The 15,938-nt window shown below is 50.3% G+C and overlaps 1 protein-coding gene across 2 annotated transcripts; it reads right to left on the bottom strand.

Annotated features, from left to right (window-relative positions):
• Positions 1–2,871: 2,871 nt before the first annotated feature.
• Positions 2,872–15,925, bottom strand: Gucd1 (guanylyl cyclase domain containing 1). Of its 2 annotated transcripts, none has more exons than XM_075979975.1 (6): positions 15,692–15,925; positions 8,315–8,399; positions 7,169–7,334; positions 6,000–6,091; positions 5,562–5,803; positions 2,872–5,043 (listed from the first exon to the last, which is right to left on the bottom strand). In XM_075979975.1, exons 2-6 carry the CDS (start codon positions 8,323–8,325, stop codon positions 4,952–4,954), a joined length of 603 nt encoding a protein of 200 aa, XP_075836090.1. In that variant the 5' UTR covers positions 8,326–8,399; positions 15,692–15,925; the 3' UTR covers positions 2,872–4,951. The 2 variants fall into 2 exon arrangements, with proteins under 2 accessions (XP_075836090.1, XP_075836089.1); XM_075979974.1 differs by lacking the exon at positions 15,692–15,925 and adding an exon at positions 15,144–15,467.
• Positions 15,926–15,938: the final 13 nt, after the last annotated feature.

Raw genomic sequence — 15,938 nt, 5'->3', positions numbered from 1 at the left:
CTGGATGGGCTGTCACGGCCAACACAAGGACAGACAGGATCCAGGTCATACACACTATATCCACAGCCTTATTCCAGTTAGCTCAAAGAAAACATGATCTTAGGATGGGCATCTGTATATGTATGTGTCTCAGACAAGCAGATCACAGTCACAATTTACCCAACTCACAGACCCAAATAGAGGAGTCTTTAAATACCATTTGAGGAGCTGGAGATGGCTCAGTGGTTAAGAGCACTGGCTGCTCTTTCAGAGGACCCAGGTTTGATTCCCAGAACCCACATGGTGATTCACAACAGTCTGTAACTCTGGTTCCAGGAAACTTGACACTCTCATCTGGGCTCCAGTTAGCAAGCATACAAAATGGTGCACAGACACACATGCAGACAAAATATCCATACATATACAATTAAAGAGGAAAAAAGGTGAGCAGTGGTAGCGCTCACCTTTAATCCCAGCACTCAGGAGGTAGAGGCAAGTGGATCTCTGTGAGTTCAAGGCCAGCTCTGGTCATTAGAGCAAGTTCCAGGACAGTCAGGGCTACACACAGAAACCCTGTCTCAAAAAACAAAAAAACAAAACACCCCAAAACCCCAAAACAACAAAAACACAAAACACCGCCCCCCCCAAACAAACAAAAAAACCTTAAAATATAAAATAAAAATAAATGAAATACCAGCTGAAGTTTTTGAAGTGGCAAACCAAAGGAGGCACTGGCAGGAGCCCAAGGCTTAGGAGGTAAGGTCTTTGTCCAGAGCTACTCCACGGGCCCACAGCAGTGACTCACCCACTTTCTGTCTGCTGTGGCAGATTCTGAATAAACAACCATAGCTGGAGACACCAGCGCGGTTCAGCCTAGCTGGGCAATCATCAGTAAACCAGCAGAAACTGTGTTAAGGTCCCCATAGAGCCCGTGGTTTTAAGTATGGCTATGTTCTCCCCTAAATGGCTAGCTGCCCATTTTTTTTTCTTTTTCATGTAAAGCTGAGATAACCACCTGGACCCAGGTAGCTATACTCTATTCAGACCACTTCCATTTTACTAACATGCCTTTCAAGAATCATCTTAAGCTGATTCTTGGTGGTGGCACACACCTTTAATTCCAGCACTTGGGAGGTAGAGGCAGGTAGATCTCTGAGTTTGAGGCCAGCCTGGTCTACAGAGCTAGTTAGTTCCAGGACAGCCAGTATTGTTTAGTATCCTTGTCTTGTAAAACAAAAGGAGAATCACCTTAAGGCTGGCCTTTCTACTCACCACCCTCTTGCCTCCGCCCCCGTACGTACTGCAACTATCAGCATACACCACCACATCCGGCTAAGTACTCTAATTAATATCCAGGGCTGGAGGGTTGGCTCAGCAGATAAGGGCATGAGTTGCTCCTGCAGAGGTCCTAGGTTCAGCTCCCAGTACTCATAAACGGTGGCTCACCACCATCTTTAACTCCAGTTCCAGACGGTCCTATGCCCTCTTCTGGCTTCCTTGGTCACAATATGTGCATGGCGTACAGACATACATGCCGGCAGAATCCCCATATGCTGTGGGAGAATGCTCTTGCACCCTGTAAAGATTTTTCTCTCGAATTGGTCCAATAAAATGCTGATTGGCCAGTAGCCAGGCAGGAAGTACAGGTGGGGCCACCAGACTAGAATTCTGGGATGAGGAAAGGCAGAGACATATTCGCCAGCCAGAGGCAGAGGAAGCAAGAGAATGCCTGAGAACAGGTGACGAGCCACATGACTAAACACTGACAAGAATTATGGGTTAATTTGTTTAACAACAAGCCTGAGCAATAGGCCAAACAGTTTATAATTAATATAAGCCTCTGTGTGTTTCTTTGGAACCGAACAGCTGTGGGACCAGGCAGGAAGGAAACTTCTATCTACACCCATATACATAAAATAACTTTTTTTCCCCTCCGAGACAGGGTTTCTAAGTGTAACAGTCCTAGCTGTCCTGGAACTTGCTTTGTAGACCAGGCTAGCCTCAAACTCACAGAAATCTGCCTGTGTCTGCCTCCCAAGTGCTAGAATTAAGGCAGGTGCCACCACTGCCCAGCAATAAATTCTTTTTAAAAGAACTATCCAGTCAGCTTTGAAGGAGAATAGTTGGTCACTGTGTCAGGGACACAGTGAACCCCAAATGCTCAGAGGCACCTCTAGCTTCCCTCTTTTGGAAACTCCAATCAGCAAAACTCTCGACTACAGAGGGTTAAAGCATTTTAAAGGGAGCGTTAGGGTTATTGGACCCTCAGGTAGTCACCCTGGGCTTGCTCGACAGACAGCTCTGGTGTGAGTGTTGCTCAGCAGATCTGTAGAGAAGCCATGAAAAGGACCACGAAGACAGGCGGTGAGACACTGGAGGTCAGGAAGGTACTGGGCCTACATTTTTTTTTAGCTGCTGCGGTAAAGCAGGAGGACAGAGGAGACGGCAGCTTCTCCTTGACTGCTGTAAGGAACTGGACCAGTGACTCTCACTCAGCCTGAAGAAAGTGAATTCTGTCAAACAGTATTAGTCAAAAGCCTAGAGGACCTATTACCTGGCTGTAGGCTGGAGCAAAGGAAACACAGTTGGAGTCCTCCCATTGAGCCCCTCTGCCCCCTTGTAGAGATGACCAGCTCCCTCATCTTGGCCAAATGTCCTATCTCCTAGAGCCAGTCTGAGTTCTGAAATGGATGGGTACCGTCTATTCTTGTCCAGCATCAAGACTCGGTTGGGGCCTTGATGAAGGCAGAAAACGAAACTCCAGTGCCAGTTAAGACTAGATACGGCATCCCAAGGATCTGGCTCCAAGCAGTCACAGCGATGGTCTGGGGAGGCAGGAACTCTGCAGGTTAACATGGCTTCACAACAACTGGACAAAGGGGACTACCACCATACAGTGAGAATATTTATTGAGAATGGCTCATTACAAACAAAATATATTTATGTATAAAATCCTCTGCTATGCAAAAGATCCCTCTCACCTTCCTGTGGCTAGAGTGAACAACACCACACAGTTCCCATATGGCCTCAAAGCTGACAGTGGGTGTCACATGGCGCTGATGCCAAGGCTTTCGTGACTAGTGCAATATACCAGAGTGCCCGTGACCCCGCCTCTGTGAGCCTCCTCAGGGAGGGGATCTTGAAGACAGCAGCTCTCGGGTTGTTCTTATAGACTGGTGGCCTCTAACTTGTGCCTTGCCCTGAGAAGCCATTGTCCAGGTCCAGCAGCTGAGTATTTTTAATGTCCTAGATGGTTACGATATCCGTCTCCTTTCCAGGCTTCTCTCCACCCTGGATGCTCAACTGTGCCTGTTTGTTACAGTGCAGATATTTAAACCTCTTATTCCTTTATAGTTTATGCATGTTGTATTAATAAAGTATTTGGGAAAAAAAAGATATCCACCTCCTATGGAAGATCCCTTCTATGGAAGCCACCTCCCATGAGCGCCCATGAGCCCGCGTGCCATGCCTCATCCCATCCAGTTGTGAAGGCTTTACTTCCTCCTATCCGCTAGTCTCAAGAGTTATATCTGAACCTCTTCTGAGGACACCCATACCCAGAGCTGCTATGTGGTGCTCCTGAGCTTGGAGCCAGAGTTCCTTGGGGCCCTGGGTTACTCAGTATTAAGGCAACAGAAGTGAGACCAGACTGAAACCAGTGCTGGTCTCTGAAAGCCAGAGGCTGCCTAGCCAACAGCATCTCCCTTCACACTGAGAAATAATGAGTGACTGGTCTGACTGCCCTTGTAAACACAGACCACCTCTGTCCCTCAAACTCTCGTGAGGGCCAGCTGGTGGTAGGAGAAGCAGCTACTGCCACGGCATGCCATGAGCACTCAAAGACCAAAGCCCCTGGAGCATGGGGACGGCAAGAGGCTGTTGGGGTACCATGAGGAGCGGGCTTCCAAGTCTCTTTAGGAATGGCCCATTCGCTCGTGTCTTTGGTGCAGCTTCACCACTCAGACTGCTGGCCAGGCCATGCTAGTCATCTTGTTCAGAAAGACCTGGACTGGCCTATCTGCCTATGTAAAGAAGCGCTAGTGGTTTCAAAGTACCTGTATCTATTATAGTCTTACTCCCCACACAGTGGAAACTGTCTCAATAAAACGACATTCTTGCTACCAAGAACAACAACAAAAAGACAATCCAGCTCTAGTTGATGCTACCTGCAGCGCTACATGACATTGGCATTGCCTTTCAAGACGGAAGAGATCCAGTATTCGGTGCAAATGCTCCCAGTGTGAACACCGGGGTGGATGGGAAGCTGCTGCTGTGGGAGGCACACAGGCCCTCTAGCACCTACCCTCGAAAGCTCCCGGACTTAGAGGGCAGACGCTGCTGTGGGAAGTCAAGTTGGTGAATGGAGAGGCTCTCTGGGGAGTCTCTTGTCAGAGCCCTCTTCCTGGAACATCTTCCCTGCTGTCATCCATTCAGCCCCGCCTACTCCTAAAGACTTTCCATTCTATGGGAGGGTGCCTAGAAGCTAAGAAGCTGTCAGCATCCCAGGGGTCAGAGGGCCTCAGAGTGGCCATGAGGTATGCTTATGCAAGGCCTCATAACCAGTCCCAGAGACCTGAGTCTACTGGCGGCAGGAGAGAGCAGTGATGCCATCCACCATGGCCCAGAGCCCGGCCTGGAATTGGATTGCTTTCCCCAAACAAGCTTCTCTCTCAGGGTCCCTGCCTCTCTCCTTGCGAGTTAGACTTGAGGCCTTCCTCTGAGCTCAGCTGGAGTCAGACTTAAGGTCTTGAGAGATACTCCCCAAGATACTCCCCTTAGACGCTCTTGAGTTGTCTCCAGCAACAGAAGGTGTTTGGGATAAGTGGCATAATGACACTGGTGGACAAAGCAGTCACAGAGTTCCCAGAGGTTTTGTCAAGGAGCCCCAGCAGCCCCGGGTGTGGGAATCCTGAGTGGGTCTGACTCGGGCAGGACTCAGGTTCTGAGGGCCTGGCATGCCAGGCTCCTGCTGTCAGCTGTCCAGGTAGACAAAGAGGATGTCCTCATCTGTGCCATAGCTGGTTCTGGCCTCCTCGAAGTTACTGGTGCTGGTGCTGCACATTCCTGCCAGGTGTGGGAAAGACAGTCGGGTCAGTGGGTGACTGCATAGGGTTTGTGTTCTACCTGTCTGGCCACCTCTGGCTTAAGCCTTCCAACCTTAGGAAACCTTTCTTGCCTATTCTGGCCTTCTTGAGTTAGTTCTTTCTTTTGACACCTTCCCAGGTTAGTAGACAGAGAAAGTGAGGCCCAGAGAGAAGAAAAAGTATGTTAAGTATGTTAAGTACGACATGCAGATGGTCAGGGCAGTCCTCCACGCCACGGCCTGAGGACAGCGAGCAGTCTGGCAGATTATCTAGTTTGTGTGCTGGCTACAGCCCATGGACCCGAGCAGTAGAATCTAGCTGGTAGTGTGTGCGGAGAGGAGGCTGGAGGCCGGGACAGGGGCAGGTTTGTTTGTATGACTAGAAGGCAAGCCCAGAGGGGTACAGGCTTTGGAGAGAGAGACATGGGCCATACCAGTCTGAAAGGGAGGAAGTTTGTGTTAACACATGCCACCCTGGCCCACCTGCCCCAGGACTCACGGTCAGCATAGGCCGGGTTGTTATAGAAGATGCAACCAGTAGCCCTGTTGTAGCCACGCAGAACGATGAAGTGGCCCTGGTAGTCGGGGGTACGGCAGAAGCAGCGGTGGCCACTGGGAGTGAAGCAGCAATACTTGACGGGGCTGGAGCACAGGTCACAGTGCAGTACCCCGGAGTTCACCAACACGATGGCCACGTGGCCCTGCGCCAGGTGTGCTTGGATGTCCTGCACACTCACTGTGCTGTGGGCCAGGAGGGAGGTTGGCCGGTGCCAGTGGGCCCTTGTCCCCACCTTCCAAATTGATGTCCCCAAGTTTATACCCATCCCCAGTGGTAAGATACGTCCTTGACTTGTCTGCCCTCTACCCTGAGCCCCCTACAAGTGGTCATGTCCTGGCCTGTCACTGTGACCCAGGAAAGCTGGGTGAGGAGGCTTACCATTTCTCCACGCGCACCTTGCAGGCCTTGGCTTGTGCAAACAGCTGGTTCACCCGGGTCTCCTCAGTGTCAAAATGCTTCCTGTAGAAGGACTGGAGCAAGGGCAGACTGGAGTGGTCACCCGTCCCGGATGTACACTCCCCATTCAGATGAGGCAAAGAGCAGGTTACAGAATAGCAGCATGAGGGGCCCTACCGACAGGCAGGTGGCTCTACTCAGCATGCCCAGGAAGAAGGCTGTGGCTGTCCCTGGCTGGAGTGTGGGCAGGGCCATGCAGAGGGTGAAAAGGATGCCCAGGAGCTGAGAGAGCAGAAGATCTGGATGAGCTCCCTGAGGAGGACTGGTCAGGCTGCTCTCTAGTAGACATGAACAGTAGCCTAAAGCAAAGGGTCAAGGAGGGCAAGGCTGCCCTTCCAACCCCCCACCAGGATGGCTCAGTCACAGCCCAGGGTAGCCAGGCATGATTTACGAAACAGACTCTGCTTGGTGCTGGGACCTCACGTGACCAGAGCCCCAGGAGGCAGGCCAAAGACATTCTGTTCTCAGGTCCCCTTTTTCTGTCTTAAGATTTAGTAGCCTTATTTACCTGGCATGGAAGATTCAAAGAAGAATTAGGCTGACTGCCACTGGCTACCATGTGACAGCCCCTTTGCCAACAAGGCCAGCAGAGACCCTGCCAAGACTTGGTGCTTAGGCCAAGATCGCCTCAAGGGCAGGTAAGACTGGCTCTGGCTTTGCAAGGGGACGGAATACACCGGTGTGTTGGCATAGCCATTTACAATGGCATTATTTTTTTAAGAGGGAATAAAAATCGGCAGAAAAGCAGACAGACAATACATGTTGTTTTTCCAGAATACCAATTACCCTGGTGAGAACAAAGAAAACAAGCCAATGATAGTCGTGCAAATCAGAGTACGACTCCACAGCCTTCGACCTGTCCTATGCTGCATAGAGAAAGATGCAGAAGGTCAGGACTCAATGTGCAAATGTTCCATGGAGCCTAGATCTCAGAGTCACCAGTCTGTAGTCTATCTGCCACTGCCATTTGTCTTTCTACACCCATGCATTGCTCGAGTATCCGGGATTTGATCCTTTTCTCTTCTGGGATAACTGGGCGACCTATACCTCTGGTTTTCCGTGTGAAGAAGGCCCAGAGGGTAGCTGCTCACCTGGTTCTTGTAGCCCTTGTCAACACCGAGAGTCTGGGTGCAGAAGCGGTGTCTCACACCGAAGTGGCGCATCAGGTAGGCCAGGTCGATGGTCCAGATGCTCCTGGTCAGCTGCAGCTCATGCAGGGCATTTTCAAACTCCCCATCGTCCAGCTGGCCCAGGTACCTGAAGGCAAGAGGGCAAAGAGATTAGCTTGTTCCTGAGGCAAAGCTAGACCAAGTCACCCTCCAATATGAGTGCCACAGCCACTGCCGGCACTTCTGATCCTCGGAGGTCTCTGTCCTTTATCATGAAACCACCATGGTGACTTTAGGGATCGGCAGCCTGGGACGCTGTCTGGCCCCACAGTGAATGGCCTGGGATTGGTTCTTCCATCTCTTTTGGACTATGTGAACCTGGGGAAGTTTCTGCTCTCTCTGGTTTGGTTCTTCCATCTCTTATGGACTATGTGAACCTGGGGAAGTTTCTGCTCTCTCTGGTTTGGTTCTTCCATCTCTTATGGACTATGTGAACCTGGGGAAGTTTCTGCTCTCTCTGGTTTGGTTCTTCCATCTCTTATGGACTATGTGAACCTGGGGAAGTTTCCGCTCTCTCTGGTTTGGTTCTTCCATCTCTTATGGACTATGTGAACTCTTATGGACTATGTGAACCTGGGGAAGTTTCTGCTCTCTGGCCTCATTGACTACATATCTAAGAAGCCCTTGGATCACAGAAGTGGCTTTCAGAATTTCAGGCACTAAACGTTTTATTATGCTCCATCTTTTCCAGAACTCTTAAGTATGTAAGATAGATACAGGAGAACTGATCTGGGTCTCCAGACAACCAACTAAAGACTCTTGTCCAAGGTGACGGTATTGGTACTTTCTGGTTCAGACTATCAAGGTTCTATTATTTATGTAGCATCCTGGTATCCTGATATCAGAGGGGTAGAAGATGCAGTAAGCACCCAACCTGAACACCTGTGAATTCCTGCATTACCCCAAGCTCCCAGGCATCACCGTTCTGTTCATATTTAAACTATGACAGGGCCCAGATGGAAACTAGGTCTTTTAAAGTTTCAAACAAAGCCTACCCATGCAGACATTAGATCCCATCCAGGTTACTTCCTGTTTCATCCCCGAGCCACAGCAAGTGTGGACACTCACCGAAGCACCATCCTGGAGCAGGCCAGGCCACAGTCCCAGTGGTATAGTTGCTGGATGATGGGCACAGGCAGCTGCACAAAGTCCCCTGCGAAGGAACAAGGGACATTTCATCCTCTCTGCACAGTGCCCACTAGAAACACCACTATAACCTCCGCTGAAACTCTGTTAGTCTTACACCATCAGTAAACATCAACACAGCCAGTCAGCCCTACTCAGGACCCCCCCGCCCACCCCCCCGTGTGTACGGCAGAATAGTACCAGCTGCTGCCTCAGCATGCTCGGGTTCTTTCACATCACCAGGGCCCACTCCCCACAGCATCAGCATCTGCTGTGACCCCTCACTTTCGGGAGGGGGGGCAGACAAGGTCTTTGCACACATTTCCTAGATGCTTTTGGCGTCCCATGAACTGACACCCACCCCGGGGCCTCAACTCTTTACAGTGCTGCCCCTTGCAACTGTGTCCCAAGGGGTCCTGGCTCTAAAGTTTCCAGAAGGAGCAGCAGGGGAAGACCACAGCTAGGAAGAGGGAACTGTCACACAAGCTAGGTAACTAGACTGCTCCTCCAGAATCCAGCTAGTATTGACCCTGGGCAAACTTCTCAGTCCACGTTCCAGGCTGTGAAGAGGAACAGAAAGTGCCACACCTAGGCATTCTGGTACCATTGGCTGACTGGAGGAGCTGCCTATCTTCTGCTCACTGGATTGAGTTTTGCTATTCCTAAAGTAGGGGACTTGGTCTGATTTGGTCAACAGATTGAAAACTATTTTCCAAGAGCCTGGCACTTGTACTGCAGTACAGAGACAAGTAGCACAGCAAGGTCCTGTCCCAGTGCGCAGCAAGGACAAACAGATAAACAGACAACCAACAGCTCAGGTGGAAAAAACAATAGGTATGTCTCAGAGAACACAACGCGGCTGAGGAACAGCACGCTCTGAACTGAGGCCCTGAGGGGAGGCCGAGCTGGCATGTGACCTGCAGCAGCTTAGCTCGTGAACATGCACAAAGTTCAGTCTAGCTGGGTATGATGACACAAACTTACAATCCCAAGACTTGGAGGCTAAGACAGTAAGGCCAGTCTGGGCTATAGAATGAGGCCTACATTCTCATTCTCTCTCTCTCTCTCTCTCTCTCTCTCTCTCTCTCTCTCTCTCTCTCTCTCTCCCTCTCCCTCCCCCTCCCCCCCACACCCACACACACCATACAGGAGAGAGAGAGGGAAACACAGTTTAAGGAACCAGGAGGGACTTCTCTGTACTGGTCACCACTTCACTTACTCGACACATGAAAACCCAGTCCACTTTCATTCCCCTGTGAGGATTTCTGGGATCTCCCCTGGGCCAAGTGTCTAGCTCTGTGCAAAGTCAGCCCAGGAGCCCACCTACCAGGTCAGCTTCTTTCCCATCACTCCCTCTGCCTGTGTTAGACAGGCGTGACATTCACTAGCCAGAGACTTTCTCCTGGCTCTTCTGACCTGGTGTCTGAGTTTAAACCTCTTGCTCTCCCACCTCTTCAGGCACTGGTTAAAATGCCACTATTTCTATGGCTAACCTAACCCCAGGCAGGCCAGTCCCGTCTCTCCAGTAATCCCCCGGGTAATCCTTTAAACCTGAGTTCACGCTGAAGGTCACAGAATGCAGCCCTTAAATAGATCTTATCTGTAGCCTGCTGGACAAGGACTCCTGATTTTTCCTGGCCATTTACCTCCAGGTGTGCCTGTGGGAGGCCGGACGTTTGCCACCTGACATTTCTGTGTCTGCTTCCTCCTCTGAAATGGGCCACCACTGAGGCAGCTCACACAATGCCACAAGTAAATAGAGCAACAATTGGCATAATGCTTTCGTGTAGGAAATCACATGAACCACCTGCGCAGGGCCCAGGTAAAGCTGAGGCTTCATACCCTTCATCCCTTTACCCCAGGCACCTCTAAACCTAAGTCTTTCCTTTTGCCATTTTGTAAATTCAGTCTTGCCCGTCCCCCTCCCAAATCCTATTCAAATCCTATTCTCTCACCTGTCCGGCACACAACAGCCAGAGGCCTTTCATCTACAGTTTCTAATCTTTAAAGTACTTCAAAGCTGGGTGTGTTGGCACACACCTTTAATCCCAGCAATTGGGAAGCAGAGGCTGGCGGGATCTCTCTGAGTTAAAGGCCAGCCTGGTCTACAGAGAAAGCTCCAGGACTGCCAGGGCTACACAGAAAAACCCTGTCACAAAAACAAACAAGTCCTTGAGATGGGCAGATGGCTCAGTAGACCTCCAGCGTTGTGGACCTGAGTTCAGATTCCCAGTACCCATGACCACCTGTAATCCCAGCAAGCAGATAGATAGGAAATCTCCAGAGCAAGTTGACTAGCCAGATTAGCAGAAACAGCAAACTCAAATTGAATAAGAAACCCTGCCTCAACATGTGAGGTGGAGATGGTCATGAAGACACCTGATGTCAGTCTTGGGTTTACGCACACATGCATATAAGACACATACAAAAGTGTGAAAACGTGCTGATAAATGATGTTCTTACTGCCCCCAATATGTACTATTTTTTTTGTTTGTTTGTTTTGTAACAGAGTTTTAGGAGGCGTGGGGCGTCCTCAAACTTGATAAGTAGCCAAAGGTGACATTAAACTTCTTCTGATCCTTCTACCTCCACCTCTTAAGGAATTACAGGCGTGTGCCACCATGCCTAGTTTTATGTGGTAGTGGGGATGGAACCCAGGGCTTCCTCTGGGCAATCACTATCTCATCTCCAGCCTTCTACAAGAGCCTGCAGGTCCCGCCTCAACCTGGGTCCCCCAGACTCACTTCAGCTTCGTCTGTTCCGTTGTCCTATGGAGCCTGCAGTCTGAACTGTGCTGGAGCCATCTTTGCACATGTGCCACCCTCGGTCTGGAACTTTTTCTCTCTACTGTTCTTAGCATTTCAGCCTTGGTTCAAGACTCTGCAGGGCTTTTTTCTGACTGCATTTGATAGCTGAGAAGGGTGTTTCTTCCTGAGAACCTGTCTGTGTCACTCGGTGCTTAGCAAAAGTAACCCAAAAAATTGCTGTCACCTCACCAAGTCTTGAGCTTCCCGAAGAACAGTGATGCTTGAGCCTGCATCCCTCATCATCAAAACTCACATTAAAACATAAACCCCACAGTGGTGGTGGTAAGAAGTTGTTGGGGCTGAAGGAGCAGAACAAACTCCACTTGGAGAAAGAACTCCATTTTAGTCAGGACCTAACTAGGGGAGAGAATGCAGCCCAGCAAAGTCAAACATTCTCAACAAACTGCCTGCCCTGGTCAAAGTGACCCACCAGGGCATTCAGACGGCATCTGCTTGCTTCAAATGTCCCTGTAGGTATCTGATGAACTGCTGTTTTGAAATTCTTGTCTGCTGGTAGTCACTGTTTTAAAACTCCCCTATATCCTAACCAACGAATTCAGAAGTTACTTTTACCCAGTCCCAGAATGCCAAGGCCTGTGCTATTCTGCCTGCAGCTTTTCCCTTTAAAATCCTTACCCTGAAGCCTCGGGGCCATTCTCCCCCACCCCTGCAGCAGTGTGTTAGATTACATCCGAGTTAGCTAACTTGGAATCAATAAACCCCAGTGTGTTTGTATCAGATACTGGCTCTGTGGTAGTCTTGTTTGGGCGTCCTGTGGTGCAGGCACAACAGGTCTTGAGGGGCTAGAAGGATGGCTTAGCAATTATGAGTACTGGCTGCTTTCCCACTGGAACTAGGTTCAGTTTCCAGCACCTACATGGTGGCTCACAACCAGGTATAACTCCAGTTCTAGGGGGGTCTCCAATATCCACTTCTGTCCTCCAGGGTACACAGACAAATCCACAAGCAAAACACTCATACAAACAAAATAAACAAATCTTTAAATAAGAAGTTGGGTCTTTAGGGAAGTAATTCAGTCATGAGGACTCTGAATCTGTGCCTTACAAAGGGTCAGGAAAAATAACTTAGGCTGTGTCTTTCCACCTTGACGAAAGTAACTTTGGGGGAAAGGGTTTAATTTAGGTCACAACTTTAGGTTATATCATCATGTCTGGAAAGTCACAGTCATAGGAGACAGCCAATCACACCACATCCAAAATCAGGAGCAGATGGGAAGAATACACGCATGCCTCTGCATATCCCCTTCCCCGCTTCCTATCAGTCTGGGGCCCAGCTCAGGAAACAGAGCTGCCCGCATTTAGGGTGAGTCTTCCCAGTTCAATAAACCCATTAGGAAAACCCCTCACAGGCAGACCGACAGGCCAATCTAACCTAGACAATTCCTTAGTAAGACTCTCTTCCCACATGGTTATCCATTATGTCAGGCTGACAATTAAAACTAAAAAGCTGGAGATGGCTCAGCCGCTAAAAAGTACTTGATGCTTTTGCAAAAGACCCAGGCACAGTTTAGTTCCAAGCACATACAGAGGCTTACAGCTGTAACTCCAGTTCAAGGCGTTCTGATAGCCTATTCTAGCCCCTGAGGGCACCTGCATGCACATACATACAGACAAAACACTTAAGATCTATAAAATTTTATAAAGGAAATCTAAGAAAGAAGGGAGGGAGGGAAGGAAGGAAGGGGAAAAAAAGCTAACAGTCATAGGTCTTAGGTCTTTTTCTTTTTGTCCTTCTGATATTCTGCTATGCAAGGTCTCCCCCTTTCTTTCTGTCATGTGGGCATATCTAGAGAGGTGTCTATAAGGAACAGATGGATCTTGTACTGAACTTACCAGCACCCTCCTCTTAGAATTCTCAGCCTCCAGAACTATAAGAAAATAAGTTCCTATTGTTTATAAATCATTTGGTTGTGCAAATGGACTAAGACACCAGGGAACTTGCTGGTCTTGTTTGCTGTTTCCTTGCCTAGTATCTGATGCTTCGTAAATAACCCATCATTATACTTGAGGCTGGAGGTGTAGCATTGTCAGGGACCTAGGTTCAATCCACAGTGCTACAAAGTTTTTCTTAAAAAAAAAAAAGGAAGAAAGTCATACTGAAGAAACTGTGACAGGCTGTGGGCAAACTAAGGTGATGTAAACCTCGGTCTCCAGAGACTCCTATTCTAAAACAGTTCTCCACAATATGCTAGTGGAAAACTCTTGCAGGGTGTGGCGCTATCAAGATGGGTGTCTTCCCTTTCCAGAACCCTCACTGAGGCTGTAAATGGCCTTTTTGTTCTGATCTACTCAGGCTGATTTCCACCCAGCTTTTGTTTTTATCTAACCAATGATCCGGAATGTGGCATTCTCATCTCTGACACCCAAATGCTCTGCTCCCCACTCTCCTCCTCCTACTCCACAACCTGCTCATAGAGAGGGCATCTGCTTTTTCCCTAGTCAGTCCGAGAACTCTAACAGGCAGGTAGGGCCAAAGCTGCATTTGCCTCTTCTCAGCCTTCACCCACAGCTGGCATTCAGATACGCTGTTGAATAAGTCTGTTTGTTTGTTTAAAGCTCTACCCCTTAGATGCCTACATGTCTCTACAATGCCCATGAGTGCTAGGCTTCCAGATCACAACCCTCTGTTGGAGACTCCCTCCTCATTCCGTGGCCTATGCTCTGGCTCTAATTAGTTGGGCCATGCCTTCTCTCACACTGAGAAAATGTGGGCTAGGACAGTTGCTCTTCAGGGTCCTAAGAGACTCAGCTGTCCCTCATCTTTCACTCAGCCTTCACACCCCTAGATTCAGAGGCCTCGTGCGGCAAACATTCCTGATCTTGGCATAGGCCAGATGTTTTCTGGAAGTAGGTGATAAGTGTAGGCGAGGTCTTGGCATTTGTCCAGATAACAGCTTTAGCATCCAGAGCCCAAGACCGCTGCTGATATCCATGCCTAAAAACAAGACACGACCTGACCCTACCTGACAGCTAGGGTCTGCTGTGGTTGCCTGGCTGTCACTAGAGAAGGAAGGCTGTCAACTCTCCCGGGACGCTTTATCCCTCTCAGCCTCAGCCTGCTCAACTTAGAGTACAAATGACAGCAGCAGCCTGCTTCCGCGGGATTTATGAAAACTAATGTTCCATCGTCTATAAACACTTTACCGCTCTATCTACCTCTCGGCGCCCTGCACAAGCGAGCCACTATCTGCCGAGGCTAAGAAAGGGAAACGATCTTGTCCAAGTTCACAGTTAGACAAGTGGAGGAGTAAAAATGAAAATCCCAGGATAGGTCTAAGTCCTGCTCCAGGCTACAACCGGAAGGAATCACTCCCTGAACGTGCTATTACTCTCCAACTGACACTAAAGGGTTTGGGTCCCAAACCCCTTGGCCCCTCCCATGAGATGGCACCTCGCCGGAACAGTTTATTAATATCAACTATTGCTCCACCATGACTGCCAGGTTTCCCCACTTCTTCAGCAAGCAAAGGGGCCCGGGTTTCCTCAGGGCGGAGGGAACCAGAGAACAGTAGTTAAGACAAAAGCGCTGCGTTTGGGAAGTCAGAGAAAAAGCCCTTCCCTTTGCTGAGGGCTCTCAGGCCGTTATTTCCCTCTTCTGAGCCCCAGGCTTTCAACAGTTCCCCCTGGGAACAGAATCACGCAACATGGTTCAAGCAGGACTAGTTGTTTCTGGGGAAGGTAGTACCTTTTGCCCCTTGGACTTTGCTACTTGACTGCTCTCAGAACTCCCCGAGGTTCCAGCCCCGGGAGACTCAGAAACAACCAGAAGTGGAGGACAGGAGCTGAGAAGGAATAGCCACCTAGCTAAGGTCCACCAGAAGCTTCCAGGCTGGGCTGAAGCCACAGAAGGCCCAAGGTCGCACGCCCAGACCCTGCCCAGCTCTAGGGCGGAGTCCCCCCCACGATTCCCCCGGTGAGGGCAAGGCCCTTTTGAGAGGCACTGACCGGGCTCGAGCGGCTGCCCCGCTGCCTCTGCCTCCGTCCTCATGACCCGGGTGGCGCAGGGCGCCCATGGCCCCGGCCTGGAGCTGATGGCAGCTGCGACTTCTGCTGGGCAGCAAGCGCGGCCAGTGTGGAGAGAGATCGGCCGCCGCCAACGCCGCCGCCTCCGCGGTTCGGAGTGCGGTAGGCGGGGGCTAGGCCACCTCAAGCCACGCCTCGTCCCTTCCAGTGCTGGGATCTGGAACCCGCCCTTTGCCTAGGCCGCGCCTCTTCCCTTCCGCCCACTTCTCTTCCATAAAGAGAAGACCCGTGGGGGCCGCCCCTTCCCCGGAAGCCCCGCCCCTCGCGATCCCCGCCCCCAAGGCCCTTCCGTAGCGACGTGGGCTCCTCCCAAAACTCCCTCCGTCGGCTTGCTCCATTGTAGCCTCAGGGTTTAGCCCCGGCCCCTCTCAGTGTCTCATCGGAATTCCTGGGAATCCTTTCCTGACTCCCTTTAGGTCTTATCCATACCATGAATAACAAGAGTTCCCCATGCTCAGTGCGACCCTTACCTGATGGCGACCAGATCCAAAGCTTAACTTCCTAGTCCAAACCGCACTTCCTGTCACCCCGGCGCACTGAGCTCAAGCCTCGATCCCACCCAGTCCGTCCTTGTTGTACTGCGTAAGTGCGCGTCCCCATGTTCTTTTCTGGGCTCGAGGATTGATGTTTCCCACCGTCCCCGGGTCCTCTCCAGTGCCGGAACATAGTGCTAGAGCCCTCGTTTCTCAGCCGGCGGGAGTAAGGAGAAAGCAGGAA

This window comes from Microtus pennsylvanicus, chromosome 7, assembly GCF_037038515.1.
Source record: "Microtus pennsylvanicus isolate mMicPen1 chromosome 7, mMicPen1.hap1, whole genome shotgun sequence".
Lineage (NCBI taxonomy): Eukaryota > Metazoa > Chordata > Mammalia > Rodentia > Cricetidae > Microtus > Microtus pennsylvanicus.
This window is presented reverse-complemented; position numbering and strand designations above follow the sequence as displayed.